Genomic DNA, 24,108 nt, shown 5'->3' with positions numbered 1-24,108 from the left:
ATGCCCCCCTTTGATGCATTCAGTAATTGCACAAGGAACAAAAATTATATGCTCACTGTAAACAAAAGTTCTACCATTCTGGTTTAATCTGACCTTGACCTTTAACCTATTAACCTAACAAGAGATTACAGAGTGATCTTGGCGCCATCCATTGAGCCATTTTTGAATGTTCCAAATTTCAAGACTAGCTCAAGGTCAAAATCAAGGTCAAATTTCATTTCGGTACAAAACAAGGTGTATGTGGTCCAAATTTGGAAGCTGTGGCTTGAGAAATGTGAAAGCAGGTCACTAGATCAATTTCAAGGTCAAAGTTCATTTCGGTAGACAGAACTATGCATGTGCTTCAAATTTGGAGGCTGTAGCTTGAGAAATGTGAAAGGTAATAGGTAAAAATCAATGTAAAATTTGAATTCAGAACACAAAAATATGAATGCGGTCCAAATTTGAAGCCTGTAGCTTCAGAAAAGTGAAAGTAGGTCACTAGGTCAAAATCAAGGTCAAATTATATTTCGGAACACAAAACTATGCAAGTGGTCCAAATTTGAAGCCTATACCTTCTGAAATGTGAAAGTAGGTCACTAGGTCAATCTCAAGATCAAAGTTCATTTCAGTACACAAAACTATGCTTGTGGTGCAAATTTGAAGGCTGTAGCTTGAGAAATGTGAAAGTAGGTCACTAGGTCAAAATCAAGGTCAAATTTTATTTTGGAACAAAAAACTATGTATGTGGTCCAAATTTGAAGCCTGTACCTTCAAAAATGTGAAAGTAGGTCACTAGGTCAATAACAAGGTGAAAGTTTTTTTCAGTACACAAACCTATGCATGTGGTCCAAATTTGAAGGCTGTAGCTACAGAAATGTGAAAGTAGGTCACTAGGTCAAGATCAAGGTCAACTCATGTCAAGATTCATCTTGCCACTCAAAACTATACATGTGGTCCAAATTTGTATGATGTAAGTTATGGACATTAAGATTCTAAGTTTTTCCCTATATAAGCCTATATGAACCATATGACCCCTGGGGCGGGGCCATATTTGACCCTAGAGGGATAATTTGAACAAACTTGGTAGAGAACCACTAAATGATGCTACATTACAAAATATCAAAGCCATAGTCTTTGTGGTTTGGACAAGAAGATTTTCAAAGTTTTTCCCTATATAAGTCTATGTAAACCATGTGACCCCCAGGGCGGAGCCATATTGACCCTAGGGAAATAATTTGAACAATCTTGGTAGAGGACCACTAAATTTTGCTACATACCAAATATCAAAGCCCTAGGCCCTATGGTTTTGGACAAGATCAGAAACCGTTTAACTGTTCCTAGCCAATGTGACCTTGTCCATTGACCTAATGACCTCAAAATCAATAGGGGTCATCTGCTGGTCAAGGCCAACCTAACTATCAATTATCCTGACATTAGGCCCAAGTGTTCTTGAGTTATTGCCTGGAAACCATTTTACTGTTCCTGGTCACTGTGACCTTGACCTTTGACATACTGAACTCAAAATCAAAAGGGGTCATCTGCTGGTCATGACCAACCTTCCTATCAACTTTCATGATCCTAGGCCCAAGTGTTCTTGAGTTATCATCCAGAAACCGTTTTACTGTTCAGGGTCACTGTGACCTTGACCTTTAACATACTGACCTCAAAATCAATAAGGGTCATCTGCTGGTCATTACCAACCTCCCTATCAACTTTCATGAGCCTAGGCCCAAGTGTACTTGAGTTATCATCCGGAAACTGTTTTACTATTCAGGGTCACTGTGACCTTGACCTTTGACATACAGACCTCAAAATCAATAGGGGTCATCTGCTGGTGATGACCAACCTCCCTATCAACTTTCATGATCCTAGGCCAAAGCTTTCTTGAGTTATCATCCTGAAACGGATTGGTCTACATTCCGACCGACCGACCGACCGACTGACATCTGCAAAGCAATATACCCCTCCTTCTTCGAAGGGGGGCATAATAAAAACTGTAAAAGTATGTTAGGACAGACATGCTACTTTCCACCATTTTTTAATGTTCATGTTTTTAAAAAATTTATGAAGACAATTCAATAATCCAACCAATTAATCTATTTCCTGTGAGTTAACTATTATATTGATTTGTTTTTGGTATTTTACCACAGGTTGGTCTAAATAAAGATGTGACCTTGGTTGTAATTTCTTACCTTTCAATATATTGTATTCATGTTGTTTAATTAAGATTCATGCCTTGTTTTGAGCTGCCCTATAATGATTTCCATAATGGGAGATAACTTTCATTTTTCTCTTGCTTATCTTTGTTTCACAGACCCTACTTTACATTAAATTTTTTATAATGTAGTGCAAAAACATTCTGTTTTTCATTGTTGTGTTGTTCTTCTGGCCTTTTTTTTTTACAACAGTTAATGCCCAGCAAGTGATTAGTCCCCATAGAAAAAGCAGAGTGGCATCTTAATGGATAAACAATGACAACTCAGGTTAATATTAAAATAGGTTAGAGTATAGGTTAGAGTATTTTGCACAAGTACATGTATTACTTTTAACAGTGTGTAAAAGGTCATTACAAATAGACACAGTTTATTAATTTCCATTGACTGATTACACAGTTGCTAGTCTCTTAAACCATGGCATTACTACAAACACATTCATTGTATAGTTAAATACAATGAAGGAAAAAAAAAGTCACAGAAAGCAGGGTATCACAGAAAACTGGGGCTTGCTTAGGCAGTCTAGACTGTAGTACCATCTATATATTTTTATCTGTGCTTTAAGTTACACTAAGTTTAAGCTGTAAACTTATATTCATTGGATTTCTCTATATGGTTATAATAAAAAAATTTGGGTATATTGTGTTGGTGTTTATCTCTTTAGTATCATCTATATACTTATAGTATCTTTCACTTTTATACTCTGTTTTTAAATTTCATTCAATTTTTTAAAGTTTATATAACTCAATTTCAATTAAGTACTGGTATCCATAAAAAGAGTGTGCCATCCCCTCTTTTAAATGAGTGAAATTATCATTAATGCACAGGAAAAACAGTTCCAAGAAAATCTTTATGGAAGGGCAAAGTTTTAGATTAATGAATTTTTAATGGCAACATAAAAAGGCTCTGCTTGCCTTATTCAATTTTTCTGTGAAATAAAGGGCTTTGAAAATGGCAAAATAATTACTTCTGGGTCAAGAAAAGTACCAATTTTATCTGTGTTAAAACGACAGATGTTTAAAAAAGAGTTTTTTCAACCAGTTTACAGCATGTGCTTAAATTTCTTTAAACAAATTGTAGAAATAAAACAAGAGCTGTCACTATTGGTGACAAATGCCCCCGAAGCATGTCCAAGAATGATACAGCTGTATGCATAAAAAAATCACACATCATTTCGTGACCTTGACCTAAGAGACCCATGTCATAAGCGTGACAGACATTCTCAATATGGTTAACATTTGTTTAAAATTATTTTCAAATCCCCTGATAAATGGCAGAGTTATGAACCAGACGAGAAAAACCTTTGACTTCTCAGCGTGACCTTGACCTTGGAGCCAGGGGTCTGGGTCTTGTGCATGACACCTCATCTCATTATAGGGAACATTTATGCCAAGTAATTTCAAAATCCCTTCATCGATGGCAGAGTTGTGGACCATACAAGCAACTGACCCTGTTAACCTTTTACCTCTAAGTGTGACCTTGACCCTAGAACTATGGGTTTGGATCTTGCGCATGACATGTTGTCTCATAATGAGGAAATTTATGCCAAGTAATTTCAAAATCCCTTGATGAATGGCAGAGTTATAGACCGGACACGAAACAGACCCTGTTAACCTTTGACTTCTACGTGTGACCTTGACCTTTGAAGCAGGGGTCTGGATCTTGCGCATGACGTCGTCTCATTATGGTAATCATTTATGCCAAGTTATTAGAAAATCCCTTCATGGATGGCAGAGTTATGGACCGGACACGAAACAGATCATGATAACTTTTGTGACCTTGACCTTGGAGCTATGGGTCTGGGTCTTGCACATGACACGTCGTCTCATTATGGTGAACATTTATGCCAAGTAATTTCAAAATCCCTTGATGGATGAAAGAGTTACAGCCCAGACAAGAATTAACTGGGCGCACTGACGCATGCACGGATGGACAGACAGTGTGATTTTAATATGCCCACCATCGGGGGGCATAAAAGCTGAATATGTTAAAGTACTGAAGTATTAAGGTATTTACATAAACACTTGTGATGTGCAGTGAGGTTTTCCCAGGAAATTAACCTCCCCTAGCTTCCTGGTTTTTTTTTTTTTTTTTTTTTTTTTTTTTGATTTAACGTCGCACCGACACATGATAGGTCATATGGCGACTTTCCAGCTTTTAATGGTGGAGGAAGACCCCAGGTGCCCCTCCGTGCATTATTTCATCACGAGCGGGCACCCGGGTAGAACCATCGACCTTCCGTAAGCCAGCTGGATGGCTTCCTCACATGAAGAATTCAACGCCCCGAGTGAGGCTCGAACCCACATCGATGAGGGGCAAGTGATTTGAAGTCAGCGACCGTAACCACTCGGCCATGGAGGCCCCAGCTACCTGATGTGGTAGTATTTCAGATACACCAGATACAGCTTCCTGATGTGTCTGAAATACTACCGTAATGAGAAAGAGTAATACTAGACATACAGTCTTCTCTCAAATTTTCCCTGAACACATTCCCCTCAACCATGCACATTCCCCTCTCCCTAACGCATAACAATTAGAATGGTAGCATGATAGACTTATGCAGATCAGATTCAATCATTTGACTGGCTGCCTCTGAGCACAATTTTTAAACTGACCAATGGCACGGCAGGATTCTGAGACTGGTCTCCCAACTCAATCTCCGTACCTCATTCATACCCTTGCAACATTATGTTTTTAGAGACTCACCTGAATCTTTCCTTCTCCATCTCTAGAACATTCATACACAAGCACAGGTTTTTGTTCACAAGGCTGTAATATCCACATTCTGTGATTATCATCAAAACATATATCCCAGGGTTCTTCAGTGAGTGCATTATGGGAGTTTTCTAAAAGTGTGCAGCCATTTGTATGTTTTTCAGTAGAAAAAAAACTGAGCTTTTTGGATCTGGAAAAATAACAGAGAAAACAGTTGAACTATGCAGAAAATTATTATGTTATACTTCATTGCATGCTCAGATAATCTGGGACAAAGATGTGAATTTATATAATATATATTATAACTAAATTAATATCTTTAACATCTGGGAATTGTTCATGATTACCCATAATTGTGGTAACCAAAATCATGATTGCAATATTTTCTAGTATTTCTAAACTTTCACTGGACGCCTATTCATCAACATTTAAAGTCTGAAACTACACCTGTGTACAAGAGCAGAATGCGCATTTCCACCAAGTTGCATTAACATCTTAGCTAAGTCAACGACGGAGCAAAAGACTCACTATTTTGAAGTCTAAATCTAAATATCAGACTGAAATCATTGATGAATATGGGCTCATAGAATGACAAGTGAAAATGTTGACATCCTAACGGCAACCATGTCCAGCCCATTATTTGTTGACATACTAAACAAACTAACAACACAAACATTTTGGTCAATTAACTAGATCTGTGTCCAAAGGACACATGTGCCCAACACTCCTGCCACTGTACATGGTTTCATGACTTTAGGTGAAACATTTTTTAAGATGTTTGAAACACAAATTTTTAAGAACTTTTTAAGAATATTTTTCTTTAAGTGAAGGACCATAACATTTGTGATTGTTTAAGACCATAACTCTGGTCTAGCTGCATAAAATTCCAAAGAGAACACAAGATGAACAACTTTACATGCTAAAAACCAATCCTCTAATGTTTTATGACTCTAGGTCAAGAACATTTTGAGATGCATGGGGCACAAACTTTTTTTTTTGACTAAAGTCAAGGGTCATAACATTGGTCTTGCAAAGTGAAATAATAAAATAAACTCAGATGCACAAATTCACATTCTTGATAATATTCCTACATAGTTTCATGGCTCTAGGTGAATTGCTTTTTTAAGATATATGCAACACAAATTTTAAACACTTTATGTGTATTTTTCACTAAGTCAAGGACCATAACTCCAGTCTGGCTGAGTTAAATCCCAAAGAGAACACCTGGTGCACAACTTCAAATGCTATATAACAATCCCCTAATGTTTTCTAACTGTAAGTTAAATACTTTTTGAGATGCATGTGACATAAACTTGTATACCACTTATGCATATTTTTGACAATTATTAAGGGCCATAACTCTAGTCTGACTGATAGAAATCTGGAGCAAAATCAAAGGTGCACAACTTCCCATGCTGAATAACATTCCTATGACATCTCATGACCCTACGTCATATACTTTTTGAGATATGTGTGACACAACTGTTATGCATTCTTTGCATATTTTTGACTAAGTCAAGGGCCATAACTCCAGTCTGGCTGAGTAATATCTCTAACAAAACCCTAGGTGCACAAACTTACATGCTGAATATTATTCCTATTATGTTTCATAATACTGGGTCAAATACTTTTTAGGTATATGCGACACAAACTTAATGCCCTTTTTCTGCATACTTTTGACTAAGTCAAGGGCCATAACTCTGGGTCAAATATTTTTTGAGTTATGAACATTATAAATTCAGACAGACAGATGGATAGACAAACTGATGGACAGACAGACAGTGCCCCCTCCCCTAAATTTTGGGGAGCACAAAAATGGTGTTAACCTAACAAAACAAACATTACCTGTGATATATAACTGCAATTACATTCAACCCTTGATTATATATAATTTTCTTGACACCTGGTGGATCAGTTTGACCTTCAACTTCCTTTTGACCTTCACCTTTAGAAGAATTATCTGTAACCACGGCAACATCAGTATTATCACTGGAAATAGTTTCACCTTGATCTTGCAAGCTGTTCTTTGTGGCTATATCTGTGTTGCAAAGGTTCTTTCCTTCCATTGTCCAGCATGCCAGAGTACCATCCTTAAATTATTAGAGTACCAGTACTTAAATATATAATTAGAATACAAAGCTCCCTTGACAATACATATTTAAGATTTTTATCTGCTTCTGAATCTGTTTATTTGAAGACTTTAAAGGGGAAAACATTTCATAAATTATGTTTTAACAACATGCAGCTTTTTTCCAGACTTAAGAAAGTCATTGCAGCAATGCAATTTATTCCACTCCATTCCATTCCATTGCAACAGAAAAAAGAATTTGTCTTCAAGTATTTTTAGCAAATTATTCTTAACTTATTCAGGAATGTCTGACTGGCTGTCAAAGTTCGGTTATCATCTTGAGACAAGCACTCTAACCTTATCTCTTCAGCATGTTACCGACAACATTGATTTCTACTTGAAACAATTGATTCAAACATGTATCAAGTATAATTACAATGGTTAACCTCAACATTGTGTACACATATTATATGTACCAACTAGTAACTACAATTGGGGAATGAACTAATTCTAAATGAAACAAAAAGTATCTTTAAACTAGAATGTGTCTGTGGGACACGGTGTGCCCCCCACTGGTACATTTGTCACAAATAAGGGGAAATAATACAAATGTCTGCAGTCTTAATGGGGTATAGTTTAAAAAAAAATTATGAAAAGGATTCATCATTCTATACCATATACTTTTTGAGCTAAGAGCATCACAAACAAAAAATCCACTATTTTGGCTATTTCAAGGGCCATGACTCTGTAATAAACGCTAAGATTTTCAAGAAGAATGCCAAGTGTGCAAGGTCACATTATGATAAAGACTCAAGCAAGGTTTATTAATTTACATTAAATACTTTTTTGAGTTAGGCACATAATTAGGTGAAAATGTGAATTTTTTTTACTATTTCAGGGGCTATAACTTTAAAAATAGGGGGAGGAGCCAGCAAATAAATAAGAGGTGTGCAAGTTCATATCATGATACAGACTCATGTAAGTTTTCATCCATTTATATCATATACTTTTTGAGCTAGGTGTGTCACAAGGTGAAAATGTGCATTTTTGACTATTTCAGGGGCAATAACTCTGAAAATAGTGGGGGGAGTCAGATAAAAAATAGAAGGTGCGCAAGTTCATATCACGATTAAGACTCATGCAAGGTTTCATGAATCTATATCAAATACTTTTTGAGCTAGGCGTGTCACAAGGTGAAAATGTGCATTTTTGACTATTTCAGGGGTCATTACTCTAGAAATATGGGGCGGAGTCAGAAGAAAAATAGGAGGTGCGCAAGTTCATATCATGATAAAGACTCATGCAAGGTTTCATGAATCTGTATCAAATACGTTTTGAGCTAGGTGTGTCACATGGTGAAAATGTGCATTTTTGACTATTTCAGGGGCCATAACTCTGAATATAGGGGGTGGAATCAGATAAAAAAATAGGAGGTGCACAAGTTCATATCACAACTAAGACTCTTGCTAGGATTCATGAATCTATATCAAATACTTTTTGAGCTAGGCATGTTACAATGTGAAAATGTGCATTTTTGACTATTTCAGGGCCCATAACTCTAACAAGAGGACCATGATGGTCCTGAATCGCTCACCTCTTCCAACATGACCCAGTTTTGAGTATGACGTCGTTTTTTCTATTATATGACATAGTGACCTAGTTTTTGAGCTCATGTGACCCAGTTTTGAATTTGACCTAGATATTATCAAGATAAAAATTCTGACCAATTTTCATGAAAATCCATTGAAAAATATGGTCTCTAGAGAGGTCACAAGGTTTTTCTATTATTTGACCTATTGACCTAGTTTTCGAAGGTACGTGATCCTGTTTTGAACTTTACCTAGATATCATCAAGGTGAACATTCTCACTAATTTTCATGAAGATCTCATGAAAAATATGGCCTCTAGAGAGGTCACAAGGTTTTTCTATTTTTATACCTACTGGCCTAGTTTTTGACCGCACGTGACCCAGTTTCGAAACTGACCTAGATATCATCAAGGTGAACATTCAGATCAATTTTCATGAAGATCCATTGAAAAATATGGCCTCTAGAGAGGTCAAAAGATTTTAATAGTTTTAGACCTACTGACATAGTTTTTGACCGCAGTTGACCCAATTTCAAACATGACCTAGATATCATCAAGATGAACATTCAGACCAACTTTCATACAGATCCCATGAAAAGTATGGCCTCTAGAGAGGAGACAAGGTTTTTTTATTATTTGCCCTACTGACCTAGTTTTTTAAGGCACGTGATCCAGTTTCAAACTAGACCTAGATATCATCAAGGTGAACATTCTGACCAATTTTTATGGAGATCCATTCACAAGTATGGCCTCTAGAGAGGTCACAAAGTTTTTCTATTTTTAGACCTACTGACCTAGTTTTTGACCGCACATGACCCTGTTCCAAACTTGACCTAGATATCATCAAGATGAACATTCTGACCAACTTTCATACAGATCCCATGAAAAATATGGCCTTTAGAGAGGTCATAAGGTTTTTCTATTATTTCACCTACTGACCTAGTTTTTGATGACACTTGACCCACTTTCAAACTTGACCTCAATATCATCAAGATGAACATTCAGACCAACTTTCATACAGATCCCATGAAAAATATGGCCTCTAGAGAGGTCACAAGGTTTTTCTAATATTTGACCTACTGACCTAAATTTTGATGGCATGTGACCCACTTTCGATCCTGACCTTGATATCATCAAGGTGAACATTCTGACCAATTTTCATGAAGATCTCATGAAATATTTGGCCTCTAGAGAGGTCACAAGGTTTTTCTATTTTTAGACCTACTGACCTAGTTTTTAACCGCATGTGACCCACTTTCAAACTTGACCTAGATATCATCAAGATGAACATTCAGACCAACTTTCATACAGATCCCATGAAAAATATGGCCTTTAGAGAGGTCACAAGGTTTTTCTATTATTTGACCTACTGACCTAGATTTTGACGGCACGTGACCCAGTTTCAAACTTGACCTAGATATCATCAAGGTGAACGTTCTGATTAATTTTCATGAAGATCTTGTGAAATATATGGCCTCTAGAGAGGTCACAAGGTTTTTCTATTTTTAGATCTACTGACCTAGTTTTTGATGGCACGTGACCCAGTTTCAAACTTGACCTAGATATCATCAAGGTGAACGTTCTGACCAATTTTCATGAAGATCTTGTGAAATATATGGCCTCTAGAGAGGTCACAAGGTTTTTCTATTTTTAGACCTACTGACCTAGTTTTTGACGGCACGTGACCCAGTTTCGAACTTGACCTAGATATCGTCAAGGTGAACGTTCTGACCAATTTTCATGAAGATCTTTTGAAATATATGGCCTCTAGAGAGGTCACAAGGTTTTTCTATTTTTAGACCTACTGACCTACTTTTTTAAGGCACATGACCCAGTTTCGAACTTGACCTAGATATCATCAAGATGAACATTCTGACCAACTTTCATAAAGATCCCATGAAAAATGTGACCTCTAGAGTGGTCACAAGCAAAAGTTTACGGACGGACGCACGCACGCACGGACGACAGACACCGCGCGAACACAAAAGCTCACCTTGTCACTTTGTGACAGGTGAGCTAAAAATAGGGGGCGGAGCCAGACGAAAAATAGGAGGTGCGCAAGTTAATATCATGATGAAGACTCATGCAAGGTTTCATCAATTTATATCTAACACTTTTTGAGCTAGGCATGTCACGAACTTTGGACGGATGCACAAACGGACGCACGGACAAGAGCAAATCTATATGCCCCCATCACTCATGGGGGAGCACAAAAAGATACACGGCTGCATTAGTCAATGCACACTTTAAGCTACGAAATGTGCATGCACTATGCACTTTTACATACAATTGGGTATTTATAAAGCAAAACAAAATGTTGTTTTTCATGTAGAACATATTTTACAGAATACATATTTACATTATTATTATATTAATCATAATCTATTAGTAAGAAACTTTGACAAAAAAATAAGACTAACTAGAGTTGTCACAGGAGTGATGAATTATACCCCCACAATAAGGCCTTGTCACAGAACTAAGCCAATGTCAAAGCTGCACTTGCTTGACCTTTGACCTACTGACCTCAAAATCAATAGAGGTCATCTGCTGGTCATGATCAACCTCCCTATGAAGTTTCATGATCCTCGGCCCAAGCGTTCTCAAGTTATTGTCCGGAAAAGGTTTAAATGACCTTTGACCTTTGGAACCAAAAATAATTACCGGCCATCTGCTGGTCATGACCAACCTCCCTATTAAATTTCGTGATCCTAGTCCCAAGCATTGTGAAGTTATTGTCCGAAAACTGTTTAAGTGTTCTGGGTCACTGTGACCTTGACCTGTGACCTGCTGACCTCAAAATCATTAGGGGTCATCTGCTGGTCATAACCAACCTCACTATCAATTTTCATGATCCTAGGCCCAAATGTTCTCAAGTTATCATCCGAAAACTGTTTAACTGTTTCGTGTTATTGTGACCTTGGCCTTTGACCTACTAACCTCAAAGTCAAACATGACCTATATTTAATCATGTTACACCAGTGTACAAAAATTTAAGATCCTAGACCCAAGCGTTCTCAAGTTATCATCTGGAAATCGTTTAACTGTTCCGAGTCACTGTGACCTTGACCTTTGACCTACAGACCTCAAAGTCGAACTTGACCTGTATTTCATGATGTTACATCTGTGTATCAAAAATTATGATCCTAGGCCTAAGTGTTCTCAAGTTATCATCCGGAAACCATTTTGTTGTTCCAAGTCACTGTGACCTTGACCTTTGACCTACAGACTCCAAAGTCGAACTTCATGATGTTACACCTGTGTACCAAAATATATGATCATAGGCCCAAGTGTTCTCAAGTTATCATCTGGAAACTGTTTAACTGTTCAGGGTCACTGTGACCTTGACTTTTGACCTATTGACCCAAAATTCGAACCTGACCTGTATTTTCTGATGTTACACCTGTGTACCATAAATTATTCAAGTCGGTCAAGCCTTTCATGAGTTATCATCTGGAAACCACAAAAACCAACAGACCCACCGACCGACCGACCGCCAAGCTCACTCCTATATACACCCCCCAAACTTCGTTTTGTGGGGGCATAAAAAGGAGGGGCCGAAAAGAAGGGAGGAGGAGGGGGTGGGTGAAATAACCACTTTTGAAATCGTCAAGGGATAAGAATTGACCAAAATGGAGATGAGTTGATTGGGTGACAAGTTGACGGTAAATCGTTTAATGGGAGATCACTCTGTATCAGAGTGGCAGAGTTGAACTCTGCTGCAGAGGATTCAGGTTTAAGACGTTTTACAAGCTATTTCCACAGGAGCCTTGCAACAGATTATACTAACAATACAGCTTAAGTAAATATTTTCATCCACCAATCAAAATGTACAGCTTTAATCAGCTGTTAAATGACCTTCACCCCAAATATAAACAGGAAGTAAAGATAAAATCAATACCGGCCCATGGCCGGAAAAAACCTATGCAGACCAAGAATTGTGAACTTGCAGAGGTACTAAGAAAAATTCATGCAGAGATACTTAAACAAACAAGATCTTAGTTTTAAAAGTCACATTAAATTGATGCCTGACAGATCAAAAATCTTATGATGTCACCGTATTAGAAGTGTTATGGTCAATTCCACCTTAGAGTGTTCAAAACCAAAAAAATGAAGGAATAAAAAATACATATATTTTCTACAATAATTTTTTTACAATTTCATCTGAATGGCTACTTGATCCTGCAATATTAAGCAGCAAGATATATATCTAAACATATATAACTGCCACCTCAAGTATCTGCAACTGACTTCACTAATCAGACAGGACTAAAAAAACTCAATCTGTACCTAGCTTTTTTTTTAGACTGTTGTCTTAAATACATTGTTTTCGGGCCTAATTAATAACATTTTTTCAAAACAAAATATAAAACTCTATCAAAAATAACCATTTCTCTTATTTATGAAAAAAAAACAACAACTAGAACAATGAACCAATTTACTCAATTTCATTCATTTTCATATTATCGTCAGCTCACTGACAATCAGTATCACCCACCACCCAATTAAAATGCATTTTACAGAATGATAATTGAAAACTCTAATTTTAAACACTCACTTCAAGTGGATCAAATTCTCATAACAGGATTGGAAAAAATGTTTGTCTTGTAAGGCAAATACATGAAAACATATTTCTCACTATTCAAACAGAGCCCCTGCAATTAAGCTATCTAAGATATCTGAGTCGAGATGCCCTATTGAGCATATTTCAATCAATCACATTTTATTTTACAATGTTCCTCCAGAATCTGCAATTTCACCCTCTATTTAAACTGTGAGCCCAACCTCCCACACAAGTTTTAGTTAAACAATCAAGCACACTGCATGCAGATTAAAACAACACAATAAATCAAGCACAGCAGGTAGATTATATTCCTAAACCAGTCAACAAATTTTCCTGAAAACCAGTCTGACTCTAGACTGGTACAGCAGATAAAATTCAAACTTCCATTTTTTATGATCGACAACCTGGTAACTACAATAAAGAAATGCACTGGGGCTATAAAATGCTTAATTTACCGTTAATTAATTGTTGTATTTGCGATAAGAATCAACATGAAGATAGAGCTATCACATTCAGTCAGGCCGCTCAAAGATAGCCTCTCTGAACCTTCAAACACACATGTTAATTAAACAGACAGTTAACCAAGATAAGATCATTCCCTTATATGGGATTGTTGAAGCTAAACGTGGGTTGAGAAATATTTGCAGCAGAAACAGATGTACAAACAATGTTAAGTATTACACCAGATGAAATATAAATGAGCCGTGCCATGACAAAACCAACATAGTGGGTGTGCGACCAGCATGGATCCAGACCAGCCTGCGCATCCGCGCAGTCTGGTCAGGCTCCATGCTGTTCACTTTTAAAACCTATTGGAATTGGAGAAACTGTTAGCGAACAGTATGGATCCTTGCTGGTCGCATACCCACTATGTTGGTTTTCCCATGGCACGGCTCAAATACTCCTAAATACATAAATATTAAACCATACATATGTTACATGACTTGTGTTGATTTATGGGAATGTTGTTTTACTTTTTTCAAATCGAGAACCAAACAAGATCTGCATTTGAAAAACACATATGACACCCAAAACTGCACACCTGACACAAGGAACACAATGACTGGGTTGGGAAAAAAGATACTGCGCAATTTCTACATATGACTTTGGTGACCAACCACTTTGTAGATTTTTTACATTTTAACAACAAAATCATGACTGCTATAGCACATACTTATAAAGGCCTGTTTCTAAAAGGTTAAGGACATAGACATTTATGTTACGGTCATTTCTTGAAGATACTTTGAAATATTCAGGGAATTATCAAACTTTTCCACACCTTTCACAGCTGTAACAAGACCTGAAAAATCCACTGCAAAGATTTTTGGGAGATACAGGGGCTCTGAGTGAGGTACAAACTTAGTGTAATGGTGGTACATGGGCATAGCTACTAAGTAGTGTAACGGAGGTACAAGTGCTTAGGTACAAATTAAGTGTACCTGAGGTATAGGGACATAGGTACAATTGCAGTGTAATGGACATACAGGGGCTTAGGAACAAACTTAGTGTAACTGAGGTACAGGGACAAAGGTACAATAATTATTGTAGTGTAATGGAGATACAGTGGCTTAATGTAATTGAGGTACAGGGACATAGGTACAACTGTAGTGTAATGGAGATACAGGGGCTTAGTGTAACTGAGGTACAGGGATATAGGTACAATTGTAGTGTAATGGAGATACAGGGGCTTAGTGTAACTGAGGTACAGGGACATAGGTACAACTGTAGTGTAATGGAGGTACAGGGGCTTAGTGTAACTGAGGTACAGGGACAAAGGTACAACTGTAGTGTAATGGAGATACAGAGGCTTAGTGTAACTGAGGTACATGGATATAGGTACAATTGTAGTGTAATGGAGATACAGGGGCTTAGTGTAACTGAGGTACAGGAACATAGGTACAACTGTAGTGTAATGGAGATACAGGGGCTTAGTGTAATTGAGGTACAGGGACATAGGTACAACTGTAGTGTAATAGAGATACAGGGGTTAGTGTAACTGAGGTACAGGACACAGGTACAATTGTAGCGTAATGGAGATACAGGGGCTTATACAGTGTACACCCTAAGAGACGTATTATGTTATCGCCTCGGTGTCCATCTGTCTGTCTGTCTGTCTGTTGGTTAGCAATTTCCCTTCCGCTGTGTAACTCTTGAACCCCTTGAAGGATTTCAAAGAAACCTGACACAAATGTTCACCTCATCGAAACGATGTGCAAAGCGCATGTTTTGGATGGCTCACTTCAAGGTCAAGGTCTTTTGTGATCGCCCTTCGTCGTCCGTCCGTCCGTCGTCCATCCACAATTTCTTGTCTGCGCGATAGTGGTTTCATTTATCATTTTATTTTAACCAATCTTGCACACAACTTGTATCACCATAAGATCTTGGTTCCTTTCTTGAACTGGCCAGATCCCATTATGGGTTCCAGAGTTATGGCCCCTGAAAGGGCCAAAATTAGCTATTTTGACCTTGTCTGCACAATAGCAACTTTATTTATGATTTGATTTTTACCAAACTTGCACACAACTTGTATCACCATAAGATCTTGGTTCCTTTCTTGAACTGGCCAGATTCCATTATGGGTACCAGAGTTATGGCCCCTGAAAGGGCCAAAATTAGCTATTTTGACCTTGTCTGCACAATAGCAGCTTCATTTATGATTTGAATTTAATCAAACTTGCACAAAACTTGTGTCACCATAAGATTTCGATTCCTTTCTTGAACCAGCCAGATTCCGTAATGGGTTTCAGAGTTATGACCCCTGAAAGGGCCAAAATTAGCTATTTTGACCTTGTCTGTGCAATAGCAGCTTCATTTATGATTTGATTTTAACCAAACTTGCACACAACTTGTATCACCACAAGATCTTGAATAAAAAGCACTCTGAATACCGGAAACTCTGAATTCTGAAAACCGGACGGTTTTTCATGGCCACAACAGAATATTATTCATAAAAAATCCTCTGAAAACCGGACAGTAAGGGTCAAAACTTATGTGTATTATAACTTTGAATTGATTTTAAAAACATAACCTCAAGCAGGTGACAAGTTTTGTTTACCAACTAACAAGCACATATGTTACCTAAGTAGGCATGAAAGTCATTTATTTCTGTGTTTGTATTTTGTATAATAGCTATGAAAGATAAGCTTATAAAGTGCAAATCATTTTAATCTAGTAGGGAGAAGTTAATTGATCTATTGATGAACAGGTGATTTTTCAGTAATTTTTTGTGTGTGTGTGGGTGGGGTGGGGATTGCAGGTAGAGTGGTGAATATGAAAAAGATTCTTATCCTTATTAACTATTATTGGAATTAGTATTAATTATTAACTATAAATATATCCACACGATGCATGTTCCATGATTTATAGGAGCTGGACTATTTATATCATCACAATAAGCAAAACATTCTTTTTATTATAAAGTATCATTTTAAGTGTTGTTTTTCTGTAAAGAAATAATTCAGTTTTAATACATAACAGAGACAAACAAATTGAATGCAGATTTGGGAAAAGAAAAAACCTAAAAGACATTGAACATGATAGAGTCAGATAAAATAAATAAGAATATACATATATTAAATCCTATTAGAAATTTGTGCAAAATCCTCTGAAAAACAGAATCCTCTGAAAACCGGACTTTTGACTTGGTCTGGACAGGGTAGGGTTTTCGGAGTTTCTACTGTATATATGAAGGTGGGGGACTTCTAGATTCTACGTGACAAATACACAGCATTTTAAAGCTATTTTAGGCAAAAACCTGAGCAAATCTAGTTGAAATATGCACACGTCTAGCATGCATAGTTGGAGTAGCGATAGGTGTGGGGGTTTCTGGGTCCTCCCCTAAAAATTCTGAAATTCAACAAGACACCAATGGCTATTTTCTAAACAAGTTTCATCAGAATCCCATGAATTGTTTGAATGTTTATACCTGTAACAGTGTTTCAAACAGATGATGAACTAACTTACAGACTAGTTCCATTCCTATAACCCTGTCTAAAACAACATAAAATGTTACTATGAAGGTGCACTTAAAGTTCACTTTCTGGTAATATTGTGTCTTCACATACAGTCTAACCTGTCTTAAGCAGTCAGCCAAGGGAAGCAGACAATTTGGCCGCTAAAGCCAGGTGACCGCTGATCGGAGGTGCAGCCAGTATATGTATTTTTCAGACTTCTGACCAGTTTAGCCTTTAGGCCCATTTCTTTTTGGGTTTTCCATTATTATTTTACCAGGATACAATGACGTGCATTTGCCTTCGCAATACGAATGGTCTTCTTAGCAATCTAAAACTCCGGCGTGTTTTTTTTTTACTACAAAAATTGTTACAGACAATTTTCAAACTTTAAGACAAGTTTGTTTACAATTTCCGCCATTTTGGTAAGGGAAGCTACTCTCCGCGCTTATTGTCTACGCTAAATCTAAGATTGCCGTTACGTTCTGTAAAAGATAGAGTGGTTTATATTTTTTTCAAACACAATTAATTTCGTATAAATTTAATAGTATATTGATGACAGAAGTATAAACAAGAGCACCGCCTTGCGGGTGCTGACGCTCATCTGATTTTTTTTGTGTAATAGAAATATTGTCCTACCCATGATTTTCTAAGTCTAAAAAGGGCCATCATTCTTGCAAAAAGCAGGATAGAGTTATGTTTCTTGATGTACAGTGTCCACTTATGATGGTGAAAAACTGTTGCAAGCTTTGATAGTTTATGAAAAAAGTTGACTTAAACATAATACTCAACCAAGAAAATGATTTTCTAAGTCCAAAAGGGGCAATAATTATTGCAAAAAGCAGGATGGAGTTATGTTGCTTGCTGTACAGGGTCAGCTTATGATGGTGAACAAGTGTTGCAAGTTTCAAAGCAATAGCTTTGATAGTTTAAGAGAAAAAGTTGACCTAAACATAAAACTTAACCAAGAAATCTGATATTTTCTAAGTCCAAAAGGGGCCATAAATCTTGCAAAAAGCAGGACGGAGTTATGTTTCTTGCTATACAGGGTCAACTTATGATGGTGAACAAGTGTTGCAAGTTTTAAAGCAATAGCTTTGATAGTTTAGGATAAAAGCTGACCTAAACATAAAACTTAACCAAGAAAACTGATTTTCTAAGTCCAAAAGGGGCAATTAATCTTGCAAAAAGCAAGATGGAGTTACGTTTCTTGATGTACAGGGTCTGCTTATGATGGTGAACAAGTATTCCAAGTTTCAAAGCAATAGCTTTGATAGTTTAGGAGAAAAGTTGACCTAAACATAAAACTTAACCAAGAAATCTGATATTTTCTAAGTACAAAAGGGGCCATAAATCTTGCAAACAGCAAGATGGAGTTATGTTTCTTGCTATACAGGGTCAGCTTATGATGGTGAACAAGTATTCTAAGTTTCAAAGCAATAGCTTTGATAGTTTAGGAGAAAAGCTGACCTAAACATAAAACTTAACCAGGCAACGCCGACGCAGACGCCGACGCCGACACCGACACCGACGCCGACGCCGACAACCGCTCAAGTGATGACAATAACTCATCATTTTTTTTCAAAAAATCAGATGAGCTAAAAAATCACAAATATTATGCTACTAATTAGTTATCGAGTATTATCTTTAACCGAGGTCAAACTGTGAACAACAAAACTGACACGAGGTGACACGCTAATTGCTGATAATTACTAGCCATTTTATCATAACAAAAGGGGATTACACCTTTGGTTATCAGTTTTAATTGAGAAGCTCATTTTGTCGTTCTTGTGGTGAAGTCACGCGAAACTTAGCAATCACGTGCTTCTCAAAAATCGGGTATCTTCGGCGATTACTGCCTAAAAGTAATTGGTTTTGGAAGAAAAATGGCCGCTGAAAGGGATCAAATACGGCGGTCGGGAGGCAATTTCGGTGGCCGCTGGCCGCGGACGGCGGGTGGCCACTAAATAAAGTGATAAAATAGAGGAAAATCCGTCGGGGGCGTCATAAAATGGCCGCTGAACGGAGGTGACCGCTGATTGGAGGTGACCGTTAGTACAGGTTAGACTGTACATACGAATCACACTGCGGGTATCACCGCAGTAAGAGCTAGACAGTGTTCGAATTATGATTGACAAAGTCAATAAACACTGTAAGTTTTGTAAATCTGTGTTACTTTTATTTCTCATACCTTCAGGCTGTTTAGGATTTGCGATTCCTAGCTGGTTATACAGTTCAAAATAATGTGGTTTAGTACTCCAGAGTATTTTGAATGTTTCAAAATATTGTTTTGAAAATAAAATCATTGTGAATATCTTATTTTGACCACATGGGAGCACAATTTTCATGATTTACCTGATCTACTTATGCCAGGCTAGGAACACCTGTAAACTGCCATAAAATGTCAAGTTCCATTCATCTTCTTTAAAAGTTGGTAAAGTTTGTTTGGAACTTCAACAAAGATCGTTGACCCTTAAGTATGTTCACTGAGTGCTTAATACTTCAATGGAGTTATTTAATATTTGATTTTCCTATCCTACTTGCCCAACATTGGCTATTATTAAAAACATTTCTATTAAAGGGGGATAATCATTTAGCCTGTTGCCAACAAGTGATTCTGCCTTTGCAACCAGTGCAGACCAAGATCAACCTGCACACTCATGCAGGCTGATCTTGGTCTGCACTGTTCGCTATTCAGCCAGTAAATTTTCAGAAAACATCCCTTTGAATAACAAGAGCTTGTAGAACACGAAATGCCCCCCTTGATACATTCTGTAATTGCACAAGAAACAAATTATTTGCTCACTGTAAACAAAAGTTGTACTGTTCTGGTTCGTGACCTTGACCTTTGACCTATTTACCTCAAATTCAACAGGGGTCACCTGCTAGTCATAATCAACCTCCCTATTAAGTTTCGTGATCCTAGGCTCAAGCGTTCTCAAGTTATCGTCCGGAAAGGGTTTAACTGTTACGGGTCACTGTAACCGTGATCTTTTACCTACTGACCTCAAAATCAATAGGGGTCATCTGCTGGTCATGATTAACCTCTCTATCAACTTCCATGATCCTTGGCCCAAACATTCTTCAGTTATCATCCGGAAACCGTTTAATAGTTCCTGGCAAATGTGACCTTGAACTTTGACTTAATGACCTCAAATTCAATAGGGGTTATCTGCTGGTCATGACCAACCTCCCCCATTAATTTTCCTGATCCCAGGCCCAAGCGTTCTTGAGTTATCATCCAGAAACCGTTTTACTGTTCCTGGTCACTGTGACCTTGACCTTTGACCTACTGATCTCAAAATCATTAGGGGTCATCTGCTGGTGATGACCAACCTCCCTATCAACTTTCATGATCCTAGGCCCAAGCGAGATATCATCCTGAAACAGATTGGTCTACATTTCAACCGACAGACCGACCGACATCTGCAAAACAATATACCCCTCCTTCTTCGAAGGGGGGCATAATAATATAAACAAGGCAGTCTGAAGGACAGCTAAATCCCCCGCCACTGCTATGGATAGTAAAAGGATAAACCTTTGATTTTAGCTGTGACCTTGACCTTGAACTGACATGGCTGACTCATGAATTCTGCACAACGTCTTGATGAGGTGATCAACCCAAGTTTCATGAAAATCCTTCAAGGGGTTTAGGAGATACAGAGCTGAAACCTTTGACCTTCAGTTGTGACCTTGACCTTGAGTTGACATGGCTGACTCATGAGTTCTTGATGAGGTGATCCTTTGACCCAAGTTTGATGAAAATCCTTCAAGGGGTTTAGGAGATACAGAGTGGACACAAAATGGAAGGCTCAAACCTTCAACCCTTAGTTGTGACCTTGACCTTGAGCTGACATGGTTGACTCATAATTTCTGCACATTGTTTTGATGAGGTAATCATTTTACCCAAGTTTTATAAAATTCCTTTAAGGGGTTTAGCGGACACGAAATGGAAGGCTCAAACCTTTGACCTTCAGTTGTGACCTTGACCTTGAGCCGACATGGCTGACTTATAAGTTCTGCACATCGCCTTGATGAGGTGATCGTTTGACCCAAGTTTGATGAAAATCCTTCAAGGAGTTTAGGAGATATAGAGCGGACACAAAATGGAAGACTCAAACATTTGACCCAAAGTTGTGACCTTGACCTTGAGCCGGCATGACTGACTCATGGGTTCTGCACATCATCTTTATGAGGTGATCATTTGACCCTAGTTTGATAAAATTCCTTCAAGGGGTTTAGGAGATATAGAGCGGACACAAAATGGAAGGCTCAAACCTTTGACCTTGAGTTGTGACCTTGACCTTGAGCCAACAAGGCTGACCCGTGGGTTCTGCACATTGTCTTGATAAGGTGATCATTTGACCCAAGTTTTATAAAATTCCTTCAAGGGGTTTATGAGATATAGAGCGGACACAAAATGGCAGGCTCAAACCTTTGACCTCGAGTTGTGACCTTGACCTTGAACCGACAAGGCTGACTCATGGGTTCTGCACATCGTCTTGATGAGGTGAGCATCTGACCCAAGTTTCATGAAAATCCTTTAAGGGGTTTAGGAGATATGGACCGGACACGATTTTGTTACGGACGGAAGGACAGACGGAAGGACGGACGGAAAGACGGACGGAAGGACGGACGGACGGAAGGACGGACGCAGACCATTCCTATAATCCCTCCGCCACGGCGGGGGATTAATTATTTCTTTAAAATAATTTCATTTATTCCTCGAGACTTACAATGTTTGATAGTTGCTAAGGATTCGGGATTAATCGGCCTTTATTATTCAGTTGAACTGGTTCTCGTTTTATCAATACAGTACTGATGTGCATGTTCAGCGAGCCGAGAACACAGCCAGTTGTTCGATATAAAAGCAAAAAGCACGTGCAGATTTCTCACATTGCGTCTGAAAGGGCGAATAGACCGTTATTATACACTGACTGACAGAATCTACTGTTCTTCTACATGTCGTTCAGTAAAGATAAACTTACCCTCCCGCCACATCCCTAAAGTTGCTAATGCAGTAATTTTTTATGGTTAACTTAGTTTTTGGTGAAAGACCTGACATTCTGGAGAAATTTGTGTCAGATTTGCTGCGTTTTGTATTATACTTTCAGGGTACAGATTTCTTATATGGCATTTACTGAAGATGTCAGTGAGCTGTTAGTGCAACGTACACTGTGAAGTCTCCGATATCCCAATTATAATCATACTCAAAGAAGTTACGGATGAATGTTCTGTGATAGAAGCCAAGTCAAAGAAACTTCAAAGTACTGTAGATACTTCCTGGAAATTAACTTTTGGATAGTTCCCAATTTATGGAATTCAGGTGTATTGTGTTGATAAATAACAGCATTCGTTAGAATGTTTTTAATTGGAACTGTGTGCTTTTTTAGGATATCGGAAATTAAATTAATGTTTAAGACATTTTCTGTAAAAAAATACAGGAAAAGAAATTACATGAACTTGTGTATTACTTTAGCTTAGGTATTTTCATTTATATCTTAGCTTCTAGATAAAAGATAAGGCTCACTGGCAGTTATTTCTGTGTTATGTAATTTTTATGAATCGGTAATTATACCTTAAATGTTAGGACTGTCGCTCAAATAATGTTGAACTGAGGGGATCAGGCGAGATATCGAGTTAATTAGATTGCTAAACAATAACCGGTTGGGTGTTTGTTTTGTGGCGATTTATACGGTAGACGCCGAACTAGAGATATATCTATGCGTTTGGTGTGATGAATTTTATTCGGAACAGTTCAGTGTAATTAGCGTTGTCGTCTGTCAGTTATGGACACGGTCCGCTCAGTTTGGTGAAACTATGTTTGCCTTTATCGGGCCTATCACAAAGGCATTACTGTCTTAAACAGTGCACCAAAGGTTGTTCATTGCAAAAGATGCACCTTGCTATTTAAGGTTGGTTGACCTGAAGTTGCTTCGGGTCACTAGGATTTCGTCCTTATAGTACTGGCGAGTCCTAGATTGCATAGCGTTGCGTTGCTTGCTTGTGAAGTGGTTGTAGTGCACCACTATAGGTTTTTTTTGTTTGTTTGTTTGTTTTGGGTTTAACGCCGTTTTTCAACAGTATTTCAGTCATGTAACGGCGGGCAGTTAACCTAACCAGTGTTCCTGGGTTCTGTACCAGTACAAACCTGTTCTCCGCAAGTAACTGCCAACTTCCCCACATGAATTATCAGAGGTCGAGAACTAATGATTTCAGACACAATGTCGTTTATCAAATAGTCACGGAGAACATACGCCCCGCCCGAGGATCGAACTCGCGACCACTATAGGTTCTGGTGATGCCTAGGTTGCTTTGCTTTTTTGCGTAGTGAAGCTTCTATAGTGAATAATTACAGTATTGGCGAAACCTAGGCTGTGTCTGTAATGTATCACTATGGCACTGGTGAGGCCCAAGTTGCATTCCGTTGTCCGTAGTGCTTCACTATAGTGTTGGTAATGCCTATGTTGTGTTGTTTCTTGCGATATGAAGTGTCTGTAATGCATCACAATGGTACTGGTGAGGCCCTGGTTGCATTCCGTTGTCTGTAATGCTTCACTATAATGTGGTGTGGTGCCTATGTTGCGTTGCTTCTTGCAAGGTGAAGTGTGTCTGGGGTGCATCAGTTGGTGTTTTGTGTGGTAGGCCCGGTCAGTCCGTATTTTAGTTTTACTAGCTGAAGAATTGGGCTGTCTCATGAATATTTAACGCGTGCCGTTTTCGTGGACAATAATGCCAATATTGTCGTTCTTGATTTAGCACAGACATGTATCAGACAGCTTTCTAGCACTGAGTGTTTGGTAGCAGCCCCTGACTTGCTTCGTGGCATCGTTTTGATGCGGAGCCGTGGTGAGCTGAGGTCTGCTGTCATACATTCGGGTGTGGTCCGTGTGCTGGGTGCCGTCTGCGGTTTTTAGGGGTCATCGCATCGCGTGTTGTCTCATGCTTGCGCCTGGTCTCCTCTCGCTTGAAGATCGGCCAAAAACATGCCAACTTAACTTTTCAATGTTTTCTCAGAACTATTGATGCATT

General features: G+C 38.2%; 1 protein-coding gene across 2 annotated transcripts in view; it reads right to left on the bottom strand.

Moving 5' to 3' along the window:
* Positions 1–24,108, bottom strand: part of LOC128550092 (tRNA (guanine-N(7)-)-methyltransferase non-catalytic subunit wdr4-like) — a 126,807-nt gene that overhangs the window by 17,157 nt on the left and 85,542 nt on the right. For both annotated transcript variants that reach the window (XM_053528248.1, XM_053528249.1), the window contains 2 exons: positions 6,756–7,000; positions 4,902–5,100 (listed from right to left, as the gene is read on the bottom strand). In XM_053528248.1, the coding sequence (XP_053384223.1) occupies positions 4,902–5,100; positions 6,756–7,000 (444 nt within the window). The remainder of the gene's footprint in view (positions 1–4,901; positions 5,101–6,755; positions 7,001–24,108) is intronic.

The sequence above is a fragment of the Mercenaria mercenaria genome, chromosome 17 (assembly GCF_021730395.1).
Source record: "Mercenaria mercenaria strain notata chromosome 17, MADL_Memer_1, whole genome shotgun sequence".
NCBI lineage: Eukaryota > Metazoa > Mollusca > Bivalvia > Venerida > Veneridae > Mercenaria > Mercenaria mercenaria.
This window is presented reverse-complemented; position numbering and strand designations above follow the sequence as displayed.